The sequence below is a fragment of the Maniola hyperantus genome, chromosome 6 (assembly GCF_902806685.2).
Source record: "Maniola hyperantus chromosome 6, iAphHyp1.2, whole genome shotgun sequence".
Lineage (NCBI taxonomy): Eukaryota > Metazoa > Arthropoda > Insecta > Lepidoptera > Nymphalidae > Maniola > Maniola hyperantus.
The window spans coordinates 1,035,405-1,056,113 of NC_048541.1; the positions used below are offsets into that span (position 1 = coordinate 1,035,405).

At 37.6% G+C, this 20,709-nt stretch overlaps 1 protein-coding gene across 1 annotated transcript; it reads left to right on the forward strand.

Annotated features, from left to right (window-relative positions):
- Positions 1-909: 909 nt before the first annotated feature.
- LOC117982967 (zinc finger matrin-type protein CG9776) lies at positions 910-20,243 on the forward strand. Its single transcript, XM_069499247.1, has 16 exons — positions 910-1,346; positions 1,682-1,856; positions 4,645-4,838; positions 5,249-5,379; positions 7,959-8,090; positions 8,785-8,888; positions 9,329-9,447; positions 11,154-11,297; positions 11,569-11,731; positions 12,011-12,116; positions 13,696-13,767; positions 14,128-14,236; positions 14,688-14,805; positions 15,417-15,541; positions 16,936-17,072; positions 17,478-20,243. The coding sequence occupies exons 1-16, from the start codon at positions 1,032-1,034 to the stop codon at positions 18,178-18,180; spliced, it is 2,847 nt and encodes a 948-aa protein (XP_069355348.1). The 5' UTR covers positions 910-1,031; the 3' UTR covers positions 18,181-20,243.
- The last annotated feature ends 466 nt before the right edge of the window (positions 20,244-20,709 follow it).

A 20,709-nucleotide genomic window follows, 5' to 3' on the forward strand; every position in this document is an offset into this window, starting at 1 on the left:
TTTAAAAACTGTCAGACTTGCAAAAGTAATTTGTTTAATAATGAAATAGATCCTGCGACATACACATATTTTAGAGATTACACAAAAAAATCTTTAGTGTATGCTAAAGATGACTTCATTAATATTAGTAACCAAATATATGAAATAATCATATCATGTTTAAAAGATTCGCCTCAAGAAAAACAATTAAAAGAAAAAATCACTATCTTGATATATATAGACGTTAATTTTAACATCTTAACATGCGAAACTCACAAGAATCTTATTATAAAAAGTATAGTTAATATCTCTGTTAACATTATTGTACACAGTTGGTGTAAGTGTATTAATCAGTTGCTAAAAGGCAAAATAATTAATTTTGATAAAAACGATTCTGTTAAAGCACAGGCTAGGGCATATTATACTAGAAGATGCAAGAAATAAAATTATGTAAAACCCTATTTATTTTTCTTTTAATCAATAATTTCTATCCTTTTCCCAGGACGGCAGTTGGCGCCAGTTTCCCTCGAATTTGAACCAGACTATAGTTGAAGACATGTGAAGACCCAGTATCCATCAAAGTGGAAATGGAGATGCGTTTAGCTGACACCAGCAGATTATTGATTGATGTGTTAATTTTATAATAATATTTTCTTTTCATAAATGGATTGGTCAGCTAAACACGTCTCCATGTCTACTTTGATTGATACGCGTCCGAGGTCTGGTTCAAATTGAGGAAACGCGATCCAGAAAAAAATGAAATTATACAGCGCCATCTATTGCATTATTATTGTTATTGTACTACTAGCGACATCTCTGAGGCAGCGGAGTAAGCTTGGTTCCCTTTTCCAGTTACATAGTATGAGTTGCTTATCTATACCCGTATTAGTATATTATCTATGGTTGTCAATGTCAAAAGTTTGTACGTTTGGTTGTGGTTTGGTTTGTACAAAATGGCGAGCGTTTTATTGTTTTGCGCATTTTGAACTCAATACTTTTGTTATTAAAATCAAACAAATCAGGGATTTTTTTTGCATAAAATATAGCTAAATATGTCACGCGATTACGCTCGCAAAGAATATTATCATCGTGACGGTGAGCGCGGTCGTGAGTGGCGAGAACGGAACGATTACCGCTACGAAAAAGATCGGCCTCTAGCAAGGAAGCGTAGCCGGAGTCCGCCGCCGAGGGACTTGGAGAAGCGTGCGAGTCGGTCTCCGAGGAAGACTGAGAAGGACTTGCTGGATGAGAACATTCTCAGCGAGATATCCAAACTGCCTAGCGAACTGTGGGACAACCAAAACCAAAACAACATGCAAGAGAGTAGCTTTCCCGCGCCCCCGCCGGTTGCACCATTTCCAGCTGAAGTATGCTTTGTTTGTATTAAGATTTAGGTGTTCAATGCTTGATAATTATTCATATACTTACCTATTATATCAGTTACTTAGTTAACTTTGTGGTAGATTTATCAAACCTACCATAAACAAAGCGTTACCCATTGATGCCATATAAAAAACTAGCATATCTTGCCTAACCGACTATCATTCATGGTTAACACGTCTTTTTATCTTGTAAATTTGTGGTTAGATCACTTAACATTTTGTAGAATGTGTATCAACATTTAGTTTACAAAGTGAACCTAAAAAGGTTCCGTTTTTCCTTTTGAGGTACGGAACCCTAAAAACTATTTCTTTGTTCACAGGGAGCGTACACAGCGAACTACCAGCCTTCTTACTCAGGCATATATGATGACTTTCCATCGGTGGCAACCATTCCTGCTCCGCAACCTCCGGACATGTCTGCATGGAACCAGATGTCCCTTCCACCACCGCCCACACCTCCCGTGTATAATGTCGAAGATCAAATCAAGAAAGAAGGTATTCTTAGTAAATTAAGTTAATTTCATACTCCACTTTCCAGGCTATTATACAGTACTAGCTGATGCCCGCGACTTCATCTGTGTGGTATTAGGTTATTTAAAAATCCCGTGCGAACTCTTTGATTTTCCGGGATAAAAAGTAGCCTATGTCACTCTCCAGAAAAAATCATGTCAGTACATTGCACCGTTGTGATGTGATTGAAGGACAAACTAGCAAACAAACACTTTCACATTTATAATAAGGGTACTGATGTTAAGCTACCTTTCCAATGGGGATGTAGTATACAGAGGATGTTTATGACACATGCTAAGGTGATAAATGTAATTTTCCTAGCTTTCTAGCTATGAAAATGTTCTTCTTTTCCATACTTTTTATTGTGACTCCACAGGAATAATCTAGCCAACTAAGTCACTCCAGAATCCTAGGGCTGTGAAAATGATATGATTGGACGGTGTTACACACATCTCTTGCTACTAAGACTGACTTTTCAGGCGGGCAGTTTAGCAGTGTGGCTAATTCCATTGTACAAAATCTCTAAACTAAACTGACACATCTAAATCTATTGCTGTCCCTTTCATAATGCTGCTTGTGGAAAAAGGTAGCACTAGATTTAGACATGTTAATTTAGTTTAGTTTATAGATTGTGTACAAGAGAATTGTGAAAAAATTGTGCTTGAAATCAAATCCATTATCTGAATCAGCTTTGCGTAAAACGTTAAGTTGGGTCCACTTGCACCAACCTGTTAAATGTGTTTAAATTAGATTTTCTTTAAGTATTTGTCCTTTTCTAGTCAACCCCAGAATAAACTTATCAAATAAATACACAGTGTATTGATAACATCCTATTTATTGGAAGTTGGTTAAAGAGTGACAGTAAAAAGTTTAAAGCAGATTAAGTTTTTCCTTATGTTAAAGAAAAGGTAAACAAGTAGCTTCTAACTAAAATCATGACATGACATGTGTAAAGCTAAACTCCAGAATGTCTAAATGCAGCTCAAGAATTTCTGCAAGAAGATTTCTGTGTTTATATTTTAAGAAAATGAAGGAAAAAAGCAACTTTTACATAATATAACTAACTAATTAATATAACTAAGCAGTTTGGTGTAAGTGGGTGTACCAGGACAAAATTTCTTGCCAACCTGCAGGAAATAAAATGACACTTAGGTTTGTGCAAAACCAAATCTGCACCAACTTAGACACTTGAAGATTATACTATAATATTGGTGATTTATATTAAAATTTTACAGTACTTATATAACAATTGCATGATGTTATTTATGCCTGTGTAAATGTAAAAGTCATAAATGACTTTGCTTTGGTTCCACGATAGTGATGGTTAATTGTGTTCTAAGTTGTGCATGATGAACTAACTATACTATACATGATATGCATCATAAAATTATACTAAAAAAAGAAAACCGAAAGGTGGCCGCTTCAAATCCCACCCCTTGCACTAGTGTCGTACCTACTCCTACCACAAGCTTTACGCTTAATTGGAGGGGAAAGGGGAATATTAGTCAGCAATTAACTAGGCTAATATTCTTTTTTTTTTTAAAAAGCTTACTCAGTTATGCCTCATCTGCTGTGTTTCATTATATTATACAAAAATGAGACAAAAAACCGCCAAAAAACAATTGTAAACCTATTATTATTATTCTTTCTGTGTGACTGAGTATTTGATGTGACTAATATTATCAGAACTATGTACACGATGCTAGGAGTAACATAACATATTGCATGCTAATAGGCAGAATTTGGCTGTACCTTTTTGGTTTTGTAACATCTCAACTGTTTACCCATATTCACAATAAAGAAATTTGTATTTGTATATGTTATTTAGCCAATACGTATAACCAATAGATAAGCTGTTGTGTTTGCGTAAAATGTATTAAAGAGGGTAGATGACAATTTTATTGTATCATTTGAAACCAAAGATAGAATAATGAAAAGAAGATAGACAGAAAATCTTTATTGCACACAAAACAGGAAAAACACAAGGAAACTAAAAACTAACACAATTATATTGCTTAAACCAATTTCCACAAGGCAACCTTTGGTGAAAGGAGAGACAGGTGTTGGGTAGTATGCTCAAATACACATATTCTCATTTAGTAGTTTGTATAAATGAATAATACTTATAAATGAACTTTTGATCATCCATAATTGCTGCAATTTTAGCACTCTGCAATATTATAGTGAGCTAAAGTTCACTCTCAAAATGCATGTCACAACTTACATTCTGTGGGTATGCTTATAGTTTTCTTCGAAAATGTTTCATTCCAAGTGGCTTTTTGCATATTTGAAACCGAATTTGAGCACTTGATTGGTTTTTGTTTGATTGCTCATGTAATATTGTGCTTGATTTTATAATAGGGTTTTAGATGTGTATCTATCTATTCTTATGATACATAGTTTTCTTTCAGGTGTTCTCTATGGTTAGTTATTGTCCTCTTGGACAAAAACTGGACGACAGGACCAATCCTTGTCCTTGTAATAATCACTGTACTATTTGAAGGAGACAAAATACGTTAATGCTTTTCTTGATTTTGTCTTAATATGATAGTAATAATCACTGACTGAGACTTAGCTTACATGTGCATTATAATTATTTCATTGTTATAACGAGTGTAATATTATTTTCGAAAGATTTTTCCAACTATAAAAAAATGGAGGTAGTTTTTGAAAACCTTTTTATGAATGAAGGTAGGTTCAACTAACATAATAAATAGTACACTCGTTATCTTTTTTATTCGAACGTATTTTTATATAGTACTTTCCCTCGCAGCCGCTATAGAATCAGAAATGCGTCACCAGAAGGCAGCTCTGTCGAAACAGCGAGAGGATTACATTAAGAAAACGTCCATACTGAAAAAAGAGCTCGACACATTGAAAGATCAACGCAATGAGCTCCGAGGCGACGCAAAGAGATCTCCCAGCCCCGACACCAAACGTTTCTTGAAAGAGAACACGAAATTGCAGGTTTGATTTTGTTATACCGATTTATAGCCAGACTAGAAAAATAAAATAAAAGAAAGAAAAATACAAAATAATAAAAACCTGAGGGTTTTTATTATTTTTCTGGTCAAGCTATAAAAGCCACAATAGCTCAATGGATTAAGGACTGTAATTCGAAAATCCTAAATCTCATTGTACTATTGTCGCACCTACTCCTAGCTCAAGCTTTATACGCTTAGCAGGATAGACAATAGAATATTAGCCGTTATCTATCTAATATTCTTTAAAAAATAAAATTCTTGTCCTGTATCTTACATTCCCAACTGTGCTGGGAATCGAATTTTTAGTTGATTCTAGCTTTCTATAGAAGCTTATTTTTTAAGAATTTGGGAGCCGTACTTAACCCTTGCATCACTTGCCTTGCGTTTGTATAGTTGGAGATCCAAAACAAACTGAAGACTATCAACAACGTGGTAGATATGTTGAACGGCATCATCGGGGAGCAAGCGCCCGAAATCATCGAAACGGACGAAGCCAGTGAACGCAGCACTAAGAGGAAATCTAGGTATGTGATATTACAATTTTGTGTAAACACTCAAGTTGCTTGTCTTTTTATATACTCTGTCTCCACGTACATGCCTGATGTTCTTAAGTTTATTTAATCACTAGCTGAATCACTTTAATTGACTTAGATAAACTATGCCATGTTTCTGACAAGATATATAATTTTGTAGTCACAGAAAATTGACATAAAGTGCATTTATGTGCAAAATGAGGGTACCGAACGGGTGTGGGTCGACTTTTATGCTCAATAGCCTTTCGCACGAATGCCCATAAGAATTAAGATGCATATTAATATTATCCATTTTGATATAAGCACATTCTCCGAGATTTACTTTATTTGTTGGTGAAAATAAAACGAAATTAAAATCCAGTAAAAAAAATGTTAAACAAGCACTTTCTAACTGTAAGATGCAGTGGCAAACTTTACTTCATAATTTATAGTAATGTATATCAAGCATGTATGTGTGTGGAGACGTAGCTTTAACCATTGAATTTCTTTTTAATACCAGTATTATTATAAATTCGACGCTATTAATGCAAAAAGTTCTATCATGAAAGTTACGCTTGCTATTTTTTCTTTTCTCTGTATGAATTTCTAAACAGAACATTTAGCATTAAAAGCAGCAATGTAATTGAGGTTTGTTGCTATTGGTTCAAAATTTAATAATCAACATTTTTATTTTAAAAACTAATTGTGAAATTAGTTTTTATTTTCGTAAGAACTTTTCTACTTCCCAAAGCAGGTGTATGGTTAAACTTAGCAGTTGTACAGCTTTAGCTGACTTGGATACCCGTGATTATCAAAGTTTTTCATCGTAATGGATCAAGGATTGGAGGAAAGTGGCAGAAATTCGAAGACTTTTTTTGACCTAAGTTGTAAATGCTTGTTATAAAAATTGCTTGTTTTAGTTTATACTATTTTTTTAAAGTGATATTATGTATAAATGACTCACAGCAGCACTCAGTTGCTTAATCGTTACTTAAGGCATTAAGTAACGACTCAGCGGCTCTGAGTGCGGCTATAAGATTGTAGCTTTGCTTCATTCGTTAAATCGCATTATAAGCACAACCTAGCTGTCACTTTTATGTTTTTGTTTGGTAACACAATTTTTGTACGAAAAAGGCTTGTTTTGCAATATTTTTTTTTTCAATAAATAAACAATAAAGTTATGCGAGGTACCATACTATTTTTTGTATATTGTAGTAAGTAATTTTATTCACAAAGCATATTATTATTGTGTAATTTGTTTTTGTTTTGAATAAATCTTGAATATTAATATTGGTTTTATCGTTGTTTCATTACCCTTATTTGTTAAAAAACAATATTTTTTCAATTTCAAATGAGTTTTATTTAAATATTTGATGACGCATACTGGTTTCGAAGATGTGTATTTAGAAGATTGTAAAGCTATTAAAGAAGAAAAAAAACTCTGATTAGATAAAAAATAAAATACTTATTTTCAGCGTTAAACGAAGGCGTAGTTCTGGTTTCGAAGATGTACCCGTAGAAGATTATACATTTAAAAAAGAAAAACAAAAAAAAAACAGTGTATGCTACAATATAATATATCGATGTCTGCAGCTTTCTTTCAATCAATAAGAAAATTCTAATACTTTCGGTCTAAAAGCGAAATTTTACTATTTCATTCAACAAAATCAAATATATTTAAACAAAATATTTATTTCTTGGCTGATATTCCATCAGCCAAGAATGGGATAAAACAACAATTATTTAAAAAAAAAACAACAATTATTTTAATTTTTTTTTTATTAAATCACATTAGACCTACATATTATATTTACCAACTATAATATAGTTAAATTGTTACCAAAGAACTGCGAATCCCGCGAGCAGATTCTGACTGATATTTAAATATCCAATTAGAAAAAAGTTGTAAGCGAACACAAAGAAGCAAGCTGCCCCAATTCTATCTAACAGCTGTACTCAGAGTCGCTAATCGTTACTTAAGATTAATTTAAACGAAACAGACTTATGTGAGAGATGTAGCTCTGTCTCGTATTAACTTAAGTAACGATTAAGCGACTCTGAGTACGGCTGTAAGAGTAATTATTGTGTACTAAATTACTACTCAATTTGAATTGGATAGAAAATTGTCTTCAGTGCGCGCTTGCCCTATCTATGCGTAAATCTACTGAAATTGTACCTTTATATGGAAATGTGAGACGTGTTTTTTTACGTTTACGTTTTGCTGTAAAACCCCATTCACACGGCACTAACACGACACTTTTGCAGGATAAAGAATACCTAGTTGCCCATAGTTTGAGTATAGAACCGTTCACACAAATAAAACTAAGGTTTTTTTGCAGTACAAATAACCTGTAAATATTCAAAGTATGTATGTGCTACTACGAACTCGGTGAGATTTATCCTGCAAAAAAACGTGGGGTGTTAATATCGTGTGATCGGCGTCTAAATTTTCCGTCCAAACGAATGACAGATTTACGGATAGTTACCTACCTTTACACGAAAAGTTACAATAGAACTTCTATACACTGCTTTAATTTTTGTAATCGGTATTAAAGTTTTGTAATGGACATTACAAATGTCGATATTTTTAGGTCCCCGTCGACTGGCAAGAAGTTCAACTATGTGTACTACGACCCGGAGATGCACTGGTGTCGAGTGTGCAACGAGTTCCCGCCCACCGCTAAGGACTACCTGAACCACCTGCACTCCGCGGCCCACCACAAGTCAGTGCACGCCAAGTAAACACGCCTCACTCCCCAATACTGTAGGCCTAGCTTCCCAGCGTTACTACTACCGCAGCACCGACCTGTCCGCACACTGGTGTCGAGTGTGCAACGAGTTCCCGCCCACCGCTAAGGACTACCTGAACCACCTGCACTCCGCGGCCCACCACAAGTCAGTGCACGCCAAGTAAACACGCCTCACTCCCCAATACTGTAGGCCTAGCTTCCCAGCGTTACTACTACCGCAGCACCGACCTGTCCGCACACGGTTTGTGTTGTGTGTGTGGTTGGGCTGAGATCTGAGCGAAGCGGACCGAGCGGGACAAAGACAACGCTATACGTAAGCAACATCAGTGCTTCTCGCTCACGTACGCCAAGGTGAGAAGAAGGTGCATCAATCATTGTTAAAGTCTTAAAAAAAATAACCTTAACATTTTGCGTTATGGAGCAAATTTAAAAGCTGAGGGTACTATCTCACTAGGACACCGCGTAACCAGTCGCGTTAATCGTAAGGCTGAGATCTATAGAGAGCACTTTGACTCTGCTCAGACTTAAGATTGAGTTAAAACGAGACAGCTTTATGTGAGAGATATAGCTCTGTCTCGTTTTAACTCTGTATTAAGTCTAAGCTAAGTCAGAGTGCGCTCTATAGTGTCGTATCTAAGACCACTTCCAAAATTGAACGTGTGTGTAGGATGGCCGCACAGCATATGGAGGCGCCGTGGCACAGCGTGACGGGGGTCAACGAGGGGTTCCCCAGCTTCCCCTCCGCGCCCACCAAGCGGACCCCTATCAGAGGTAATCATCACCACCATTTCAGTCTGTGCACGTCCACTGCTTAACATATAGGCCTTTCCCTTAGCCAGCTAACAACTTTACCTCATTTTGTTACGTACCAAAAAATATTGATATCGCATACCCACGGGCTGATTACGTAAACAGTTCATTTGCTGTCTCTCTTCCTCTGCTTATTTTGCTTTGTGGCTATTGCTGTCTCTCTGTAGCCGCTGTTACGTGTGACGTTTGACAGCAATGATCGCGAGATTTACGTCTGTCGCAAGCCTGTCGCGAGATACGTAATCACCCCGCCGGTATGTGATGTCACGTCACTAGAAAATTGGCGTCTTGACTTGTCGCGAACTATAGATGGAATGTCGACGGCATAAGGATGGAAACTCGGCCGACGTGTTGCGATTCGGTGTATCTTGTTGTTGAGTAATGTGTGTGGCGATGTCCAGGGCTGCAGTTCTTCGTGCCGTCGACGGCGTGGTACTGCAAGCTGTGCGACCAGTTCATCGGCGACCTGCACTGCGCCTCCGCGCATCTCAAGTCACTCACGCACTCCAAGAACTATACCGTATGTTGTCGAACCGTTTTCAATTAGCTGTTTTACGGCATCGTACCGGAACGCTAAATCGCTTGGCGGCACGGCTTAATTTGTACTAGACTAGACTAGAGACAATCTAGAAATTGTAGATTCCCTGATCGACCCCCAAAACCTTGGCACTTATAAGACCACAGCGCTCACCACTGCGCCAGGGAAGTTGTCACAAAACACTTAAACAAGCGTTGGACGCGTGTTTATTATAAATCTGATAGATTTGTTATACAAAAATTTAACGGCTTAATTTGTACTAGACTAGACTAGAGACAATCTAGAAATTGTAGATTCCCTGATCGACCCCCAAAACCTTGGCACTTATAAGACCACAGCGCTCACCACTGCGCCAGGGAAGTTGTCACAAAACACTTAAACAAGCGTTGGACGCGTGTTTATTATAAATCTGATAGATTTGTTATACAAAAATTTACAACACTTTAATTTAGATATCAGTTCAACCTATTTTTTTTTTGGTAAGATGGTAAAAGTCTTACGATACTTTATACTTTCTTATATACTAGAAGAGCTGACTTAATTTTTTTTTCTGTACTTCAAAAGGAAAAAAAATTTTACAAAAAAAATAAAAACCGACTTCGTTACACAAACACTAAAAATTGAAAAATAATTTAATTTATTACCGAATATATTATGTATACAAGAGTTAATATAGTTCCATAATAATACTTTTTGGTGCCGGTGCCAATTAGCTTTAGCTGCGCGAATCGTCTAGACTTCATATTTTTATGAGACTCCACAATGGCACCTCATTGGCACCGACCCCAAAAAATATTATTATGGAACTATATTAACTCTTGTATACATAATATATTCGGTAATAAATTAAATTATTTTTCAATTTTTAGTGTTTGTGTAACGAAGTCGGTTTTTATTTTTTTTGTAAAAATTTTTTATTTTACAATTTTTAGTGGCCCCATGGAATTATGCTATGACTGGTTAAAAGTCTACTGTTTACTAAGCTATTACACTGATCGCGAGCAATTTACTCTTATCCGTTGAGGAGTTCCAGTATCTATCTTCGAAGATGTTCATCAGATCTTCACCAAATTAAAATGGGACCAACTTTGAAGTATACCCTTTCAAACAAAAAAATAATTTTCAAAATCGGTCTAGGCGTTTTCGAGTTATCGGGGAACATACATAAAAAATAAAATAAAAAAAAATAAAAAAAAAAAAAAGATTCCGACGAATTGAGAACCTCCTCCTTTTTTTGAAGTCGGTTAAAAAAGGTACCCTTATAGGATCACTTTGTTGTCTGTCTGTCGTGTCTGTCAAGAAAACCTATAGTTCACTTCCCGTTGACCTAGAATCATAAAATTTGGTAGGTAGGTCGGTCTTATAGCACAAGTAAAGGAAAAAAATCCGAAAACTGAATTTGTGGCTACATCACAAAGAAAATAATTAAAATGTGTTGTGAACTAATAATAGTATTTACAACTTTCAAAGTAAGATTACTAATACCAAGTGGGATATACCGTATCGTGTAAAAGGACTTTACCTGTACACTCTAAAAAAGATTTTATTTATTTTTATGCATAATAGTTTTTGATTTATCGTGCAAAATGACGAACTTACGATACCTCGTACTACCTTATATACTAGCAGATTACTATCTGACCTTAATTTTATGCTAATAATGCATAAATCATATTATATTGTTGTAGAACTTCGTGGAACAGAACCCGCACTGGGAGACAGACTGGATGTCGGACCGCCAGAAGGCGTTTGAAAAGGCTCGAGCCAGCAACAAGGTCAAGCCTGAAGAGAAGCCGCAGCAGTACGCGGCTCATACTATCACTTTCAACAAGGTGAGATCATCATCATCATCATCATCATCAACCGATAGACGTCCACTGCTAGACATAGGTCTCTTGTAGGGACTTCCACACGCCACGGTCTTGCGCCTCCTGGATCCAGCGGCTCCGTGCGACTCGTCTGATGTCATCCGTCCACCTAGTGGGAGGTCTTCCAACGCTGCGTCTTCCGGTGCGAGGTCGCCATTCCAGCACCTTGGGACCCCAACGTCTATCAGTAGTAGGTAGTTTCCTAGTAGTAATGTATAATGTATATGTTACACAGGATGGCTTCCACACTAAGCGCAAGGCGGAGAGCCCGCCGCCGGCCGCGGACGCCAAGAAGAAGAAAGAGAAGAAGAAGAAGAGCAAACGCAAGAGAAGCAGCAGCTCAAGCTCCTCTAGCAGCTCCAGCGACTCGGACAGCGAGCCCAAGAAGAAGAAAAAAAGTGAGTAAACAAAGGATGACTTCTAAACTAAGCCTAATTACGAGAACGCTAAAGAGAGCCCCCGCCTACGGCCTACGAGTGGCCTTTACGCAACGTTCGTTGACCTCTAGCGTCAGTCAATATATCGTATACTCATACATAATTTTAGGATTTCTTTATATTTTTTTGTGGTTTATCACTAATCGTCAGTACTATCACCTGTCTTCGGTTTTGCCAGCGTTCTGATTACACGCAGTATGTATTCAAACATAAATCATATTCTCTTATCATATCCTTTAGACAAGAAGAACAAATCGTCTGAGAAGCTAACAGAGTGGATGTCTTCGCTGCAGATGAACCGCCTCAACGACAGCGACCGCAAGCTGCTCGACAACATCAAAACCAGGTCTGTAACAGGTGCTCGATTGCGGTAGAATGACAGCTACAATGTCACGATCGCAATCACCTCTGATTGGTTGACGCTCGCTCGCTATTGGCTACAATAAATAAATAAATAAATTTTTATTGCCTTTAAGTTGCTGAGTGCTGACATAAATTATATAAGGAACACAGAAAAATATTAATAATACAGATAAAGAACAAATAATATCAATTAAGTAGGTAGACCTAGGTCTAGGTCTAGGACTAGGACTAGGCCTACTAAGGATGTATGAATAGGCAATACTAATACAACCCCGGTACTAGTAAATACTGTATTACAGTGGGTTAGCAATGTATTGTTGCAACAAGAATCGCACAAAATCAGACAATGACAACAATTTGAGATTGTAATAATCATTGATGCACAGGTCTTGCAAATTTCAAAGCCCCTATTTTACCCCCTTAAGGGTTGAATTTTCAAAAATACTTTCTTAGCAGACATCTACGTCATAATAGCTATCTGCGTGCCGAATTCCAGCCCGATCCGTCCAGTAGAAGCTGTGAATGAATGAATGAAGTCGAGTTCGTAAAACCTGCATCAATCATTATTACAATCTCAATCGTTCTCATTGGCTGAATTTGTGCGATTCTTGGTGCAACAATGGATTGTAGCCAATAGTGAGCGAGCGTCATGGTTGACGCTCGCTGATTGGTATCAGAGGTGATTGTGATCGTGACATTGTAGCTATCATTCTATTTTTAACCGACTTCAAAAAAAGGAGGAGGTTCTCAATTCGTCGGAATCTTTTTTTTTATTATTTTTATTTTTTTTATTTTTTATGTATGTTCCCCGATTACTCGAAAACGCCTGGACCGATTTTGAAAATTCTTTTTTTGTTTGAAAGGGTATACTTCAAAGTTGGTCCCATTTCAATTTGGTGAAGATCTGATGAACATCTTCGAAGATAGATACTGGAACTCCTCAACGGATAAGAGTAAATTGCTCGCGATCAGTGTAATAGCTTAGTAAACAGTAGATTTTTAACCAGTCATAGCATAATTCCATGGGGCCACTAAAAATTGTGAAATAAAATTTTTTTACAAAAAAAATAAAAACCGACTTCGTTACACAAACACTAAAAATTGAAAAATAATTTAATTTATTACCGATTATATTATGTATACAAGAGTTAATATAGTTCCATAACAATATTTTTTGGGGTCGGTGCCAATGAGGTGCCATTGTGGAGTCCCATAAAAATATGAAGTCTAGACGATTCGCGCAGCTAAAGCTAATTGGCACCGGCACCAAAAAGTATTATTATGGAACTATATTAACTCTTGTATACATAATATAATCGGTAATAAATTAAATTATTTTTCAATTTTTAGTGTTTGTGTAACGAAGTCGGTTTTTATTTTGATTTCTGAAAATGACTGTTTCTCTTAACGTTTCCCACTGGCATGTACCAGTATCTCAACAGTCTCTCTCTCAACATTTCCATATAATGTTTTTCCGAATTTCTGAAATTCCGCTATTTGTCCCTGTACCTAACCGCTTTGCAAAACGAGCAGTAAAAAATATTCAATGCATGTTCTGCCAGGATCCAGCGGGACAAAGAAGGCGACAAGCGGCGCACCGAGCCTCCCGTCATAGACCTCTGCGGTACTTCCAGGTATGCTCTGTTCTACACAAGGTACAGTGCGACAAGGCTGTCTTGGCACTTGAATGACCTCTACGAATATATCGAAAAATGTGTAGAAGCTTCGCTTCTGTCAGGCATTAATCTTTAATCTTCTAAATATATAAAAGGAAAAAGTGACCGACTGATCTATCAACGCACAGCTACAAACTACTGGACGGATCGGGCTGAAATTTGACATACAGATAACTATTATGACGTAGGCATCCACTAAGAAAGGATTTTTGAAAATTCAACCCCTATAAGGACGCGGACGAAGTCGCGAGCATAAGCTAGTTTTTAATAAAATATAACGCTTAAGTTTAATGTATGAAATGTTTTCCATATGTATAGAGATCGCGACAGTCGTGCGCGAGATCGCGACAGTCGCGCGCGGAGCCGGCCACGCGACGAGCGCGACAGCCGGCCACGTGAGAGCAGAGCGCGAGATGACCGCGACAAGGTAACTTTTTTTTGAAGTGAAACTTCTTAAGATATTATTTTATATGTGTATTATCTGTTGGCAAACCAATAAAATAAAATATATTTACCCATATTATAAACATGGAAGTGTGTTTGTTTGTTGGTTTGTCATTCAATCACGTCGCAACGGAGCAATGGCGCGATGTGATTTTTTGCATGGGTAATAGTTAAAGACCTGGAGACTGACATATGCTAATTTTTATCCCGGAAAATCAAAGATTTCCCACGGGATTTTTAAAAACCGAAATCCACGCGGACGAAGTCCTGGGCGTCAGCTAGTAAAAAATTAAAATTAGATGCGCTGGGTGATTTTGCGGGGTGGATGACGTGACGCGAGAGCTCAGTGATTCATCAACTTATGAGAACTGTCACCCTCCCGCACCACACACTACCGCAGGAGTTGAACCAAGTCCCGTTGCGTATGTTTCCAGAGAGATGAGAGGAGGAGGGACGACCGGCGAGACGACCGGAGGGATGAGGACAGGGACCGGAGGAGCCCCGCGCGCAGCGAGGCCAAGACGGTCGATAAACGCAAGATGCCGTTTATTGGTGAGGGAGGCTTTAGGGAGGGACCACAGATATCCACATAATAACAAGTACGCTAGATAAGGTGTGCCATACAAAATGACAGCTATTTTTTTGCTGAGACAGCGCCCCACCGAACTTATCACCTAGGTGAATTTATTGATTTATTTGTTTATTTTATTATAAAGGCACACAAAACAGGTTGCAACTATAAATGGTCCAAATACAAAAACAATAGATTGAGATCTAAGCGACAACCCTTAACATGTGTACACAACAATAATTAAATAAATATATGCACCAAACAAGGTAACATATAAGTGATTAGTAGATTTTACTAATCAATATATTTAATTCACCTAGCTGCAATAGGTGAATTAAGTCGACAAAGTAGTAAGTATATTACTTGATTTACTTTGCTAAATCAAGTATCAACCCAGCTGAATCAAGTCTAAAGTAATCAAGTTGCTTCAAAAACAGGTCGGCAAAATCATATCCAGCGTACTTGTATTACTATATTAGAGGTCAGTGATACAGACTGACTGCAGCGTGAAAACATTTTTAAATTCCGGTTGACATAAATATGTACGGTATTTAGTCTTTTGAATTCCAAGCTGACTAAACCTTGTGTGTAGGAAAGATGCCTGTTTTCAAGAGTTTGAGCAAGAACAAGACAGAGGAAAGCAAGAAAGAAGAGAAGAAAAAAGAAGACGACGATTCGAAGAAGAGGCAAGAGATTGACGCCGAGATACAGAAGAAGGTAAGCTTTGTTTTGCTGCAAAACTGCTGCAATAGAGTTATGAAATATGTACGGGCCAATATAAGGCTAGGTTTACGCGAATCTAAGTGTTACTAGATGAGGCCCGCGACTTCGTCCGCGTGGATTTCAGTTTTTCAAAAATCCCATGGGAACTCTTTGCATTTCCGGGATAAAAAGTAGTCTGTGTACATCCCCGGGATATAAACTAACTCTTTACCAAACCAGTTTTTTTTTTTGTGGTGTCATACCAGTAATCATCAGTAGTCAGTACTATCACCTGTATTCGTTTTTGCCAGCGTTCTGGTTACACCCTGTATATTCACTGTATATTGTAATCCTGTACATCGTTGCTATTGCTTTTCTATGATTTGTGTTGCGTTATCATTCATAACAATTTAAAGTTACTTGCACTATTATTTGCATCATAGTTTTGGCAGTCTTAGGGCCGGTTGTTTCAAACCATTGGTCTTCGTAAGATACGTTCGTTAAAATTTAACAGACGTAGACGAACTAAACATCTGTTAATTTAAGTGCGTTGCTTCATTGTACAAAAAACTGTTCGTCATTGTTATTTTGGTTGCGAAACTAACCCTAAAAATTAACTTACTTCTCCGTATCCTTTTTTTATTTCATTTTAAGTATATTAAATTATATACATAGTTATTAATATTGCTACTTCGCATTTTAAACACTTTTTCTTTCTTACAAACTCTCTTTCATCTTCAAAAAAACTACCATTAAAAGCTTTGAATTAAATTGATTCCATTATAATTTGTAAATAAAATATTCCGTTTGTAAGAAGTATGAAGTTACGAACTGATTTGACGATCACCAATGGCGCCAGCACTGGTTAACGTAAACGTAACTTTTTAACGAACGTTAGCGCTAATAGATGCTGAATCAACGCTTTTTCTTTACTTACGTTCGTTAGCGCCATATTTAAAGGTTACGTGTCCGTCAAAGTTTGTTGAAACAACCGACCCATAGTTGCATTTACATTACTATACCATCTTACAAATTAACAACATTGACTATCAGTGAGCGTAACAGTTACCTATTCAGAATAAATAATTTGACTTTTGAATTATTGATTCAAGTTGCATATTTGTTTGGTATTGCTAGGTTATTTGCCTCATAATTTTCTCGCGTTATAAAGTTGTAGACATATTAGTTCCAAGTTGCTTTGTCATTTGGTTGCTTGATTATTTTGCTGCTCTTATTCTGTTCTATGATTGTTTGGTTATTTAACGCACTTATTTTGTTTATTATGCTATTCGTATTTATTGTAAGGTTGCTTGTATATTTCCTGCTCTTATTTTATTCGTATTTCTCTATGTTTGCTTGATGGTTTGTTGCGCTTGTTCTATTTATTTGACCGTCGGTGTTGCGGGCAGGTGGCGGAGTTCAAGGAGAAGATTGCGAAGGCTCAGCTGGAGAGGCAGCAGGCGGAGGTGCCGCCCCCGCAGCTGGTGTTCCCGATGCCCTTCCTGCCGCCCACGCCGGCGCCCGCCCCGCCCGCGCCGCCCCCGCCGTGAGTACCTACACAATGATGTGAACTACCCTCATACCCAATGAGTTCTTAATCCGACCCGGGGCCGCATGATCCTTTCTGTAGCCTTTCTGTGTGCGTCACGAGACTTTTAAATGACTTCATGCATACTACTACTCAGCCTTGGTTGTAGTAGTGCGTGTACCGGTAAGCGTTAACGCATTTGTGTGCGTAGCGCAAACCGTGTTGCGATCGAAATTGAGCGCGACGCACACTTAACAATGTGTATGTGTACACTCACACAAACAGCCAAACTGTCTTCGTAAAATAGAAAATCTGTACCTACCCTTAAACCTATTTAAAAACAAACTGCAATGCTAAATCGAAACCAGATCATTTTCGCGACTTCAACCATAGTAAAATCTTAAGTTAAGTTTTCTATTCCAGAGCGAGTACACCTCAACCGGCCGCGCCGACGCTGCCAAAGGATTTCCAAGATGCTTTGGACATTATCTTCCCATCCGCTGAACAACACGCGGAAATGGCCCAGCAGGACATGTTCTCCGGCATTCCGGGCTTAGGCCCAGGCTTCCCAGGGATACCTGGCCTGATGAACCCCTTCCCACAGCTGAGTCTGCTCGGACAACCTCCCCCGCATATGATGATGGGCTTCGATATGAACGCGTCCCTCTTCGGCCCCCGACCGCAACTCTACGACACGCATGTACCCCTGGTACCAAACAGACAAAACAAAAACAAACCGAACCCCCCAGACAAGAGAAACAACAATAATAATCAAAACAGGAACAACCAAATCAAAAATTACAACAGCCTCCGAAATAACAACAAAAATGTAAATCTAAACAAAAATGTCAACCAAAACAAAAATATCAACCAAAACAAAAACATCAATCAAAACAAAAACATGAACCAAAACAAAAATAACAATGCAACACCAAATAACAACACGACTCAGAAAAATACACCCGCAACTAGTGCAACTAGCAACACGCAGCCGGCCGCAACAACAACTAGTGTAACTAATGCAACAACAACTGCAATGGCAGCGGCCGCTGTGAAGAAAAAAGAAGAAATGGACGATTTGGCAATGCTTGGTATTGACGCGTCAGATGTTGGCGCTGGGATTTAAAAATTGTTATTATTATTGTGAAATACTAGCTGATGCCCGCGAATTCGTCCGCGTGGATTTAGATTTCGAAATCCCGTGAGAACTGTTTGATTTTTGAATTAAAATAATTTATTCAAGTTAGGTACTGTTGTACTACTTTTGATGGTCAGTTGTTGGATTTGTAGGATGATATTGGGGCCGATTCTCTTGTACGCAATCTCTAAACTAAACTAAATTAACAGGTCTAAATCTAGTGCTATCCTTTCCCGCAAGCAACATTATGAAAGGGATAGCAATAGATTTAGACCAGTGGCGTGCAGGTCATAGAGGCATAAATGCACTGCTTACCCCAGTTGAATAGCTCAATGCATATTTTTCATAATGACCTGCCAGTAAACAGGCTCTTACTTAACTAGTGCCTACCCTGGCTTCAAACCCTGTGCACGCCACTGATTTAGACGTGTCATTTTAGTTTAGTTTAGAGATTGTGTACAACGGAATTAGCCACATTGTGGTGATATTGTGGCTAATTCCATTGTACACAATCCCTAAACTAAACTAAAATGGCACGTCTAAATCTATTGCTATCCCTTTCATAATGTTGCTTGCGGAAAAGGATAGCATTAGATTTAGACCTGTTAATTTAGTTTAGTTTAGAGATTGTGTACAAGAGAATCGGCCCCAATAATAACGTAAACTCAAAACTAAAGCTACGAGGTTTCCAAACGCGCCCAGCTGGGTGATTCGCTAACTCAGTGTCCAACACATAATGATATCCACCAAGCTCATTTGACATTGGTTGGTTCTACATTGCTGCTTCACTGGGTGACAGTCAAATATTTTTAGTAGGAAACCTTCAATGGATTAAAAGTAAATGTCAAATGAGCTCGGTGGATATCATTCACTGAGTTAGCGAATCACCCCGCAGGTCTGAGTCTTTCCCACAATAAACTCAGGTCATTCAACTATCCATGCAAAACATCACGTCGAACCGTTGCATTGTACCGTTGTGACGTGATTGAAGGACAAACACACTTTCGTATTTATAATATAGTTAATAGTGATGGTTTGATAAGCAATGATTACTTTTCGGAAATAAAGTATAAGGAAAGTAACTTTAAAACAAATAACAACAATTTTTTTTTTTAAATAAATATTAGCCATGTTAAATGACTAATATTCCCCTTTCCTCTCCAACTAAGCGTCAAGTTTGTGCTAGGAGTAGGTACGACAATAGTGCAACGGGCGAGGTTTGAACCGTCAACCTTTCGGTTTCCAGTCCACTCCTTTACCTTTTGAGCTATTAAAAAAACAAATAACAAAGCAACAAGAGACGTTTACCAAAATATGGCAACTCAAATACAACTGCAACTACAGGTGGTTTTTCCCCAAGGTTTAATTCTGTGAAAGAAATAATTGTTAAGAGTTGAAATTATAAATAGGAGCTGGTGTCAATGATTTTATGTACTTTGTTGATATTATAAATTGACTATCGACGAAAGACTTGTACAGTACGCAGCAGACAATAATTTACATCGACCTTTAGAAGGAGATAGCGGATTCGTAGAGCATTGTCTCTGTCATTGAGACCGACAAAACGTCACATAGGTATGAGTGACAGAGACATCGCTTTACAAAGCCGAAATGTCATTGTAAAGGCCGATGTACATTATTTTCTGCCGCGTACTTAATATATGTGAGATGTTAATTTTTTATTCTGTATATTCAATGCATGCATTTTAAAACATCTAACTACATATTATGTTCTAAGTAATAGTGTCCAAGTAATGTTTTATGATTGATGAAATAACATTTAAAAAAATAGAGACGGAGTATTTATATGTAAAACAACTAAATAACATTTTTTTTACATCTATCAAAAGTTGTGAGTCGACAGTTCAATGTGGGAGGAGGATTAGTTATTTCGGAACTAGTTTTTTCTTTCGAAAAAGAATAATATCCCTCTATGTGTAAATAGTAAAATACCTTTCAAGCATTTTATATTATAAGGATTTTGCAAAATTATTTTCTTAAACCAAGGATAGGATGACAAGAGTATGTACATAGTATAGTAGGTATGCAACAAATGTGACTGCTATAAAATAATGTACGATATAAGTCCCGCTAATTGCTATTGCGCTGGAACCATGTCTCATTAACATCATTAAGGTCATTTTGACGTCATTTGACTATATTTAAGTACAAATATACCATCAGCTCGAAACTTCAGTCTAGTGCTGACGTCACTAAAATGGCGGCCACGCGCATTAGCAATTTGCGGGACTTACACTTTAAGGTCGAGTAACTTGAGTAAGTCTAAGGTTGAGATCTATAGAGCGCACTTTGACTTTGCTCAGACTTTAGATCGAGTTAAAACGAGACAGATTTATGTGAGAGATATAGCTCTGTCTCGTTATAACTCTGTCTTAAGTCTAAGCTAAGTCAGGGTGCGCTCTATAGATCTCACCATCCATCATCCATCCATCAGCCTGTTTGCGTCCACTGCTGGACATAGGCCTTTCCAAGAGCGCGCCACCAAACACGGTCCTC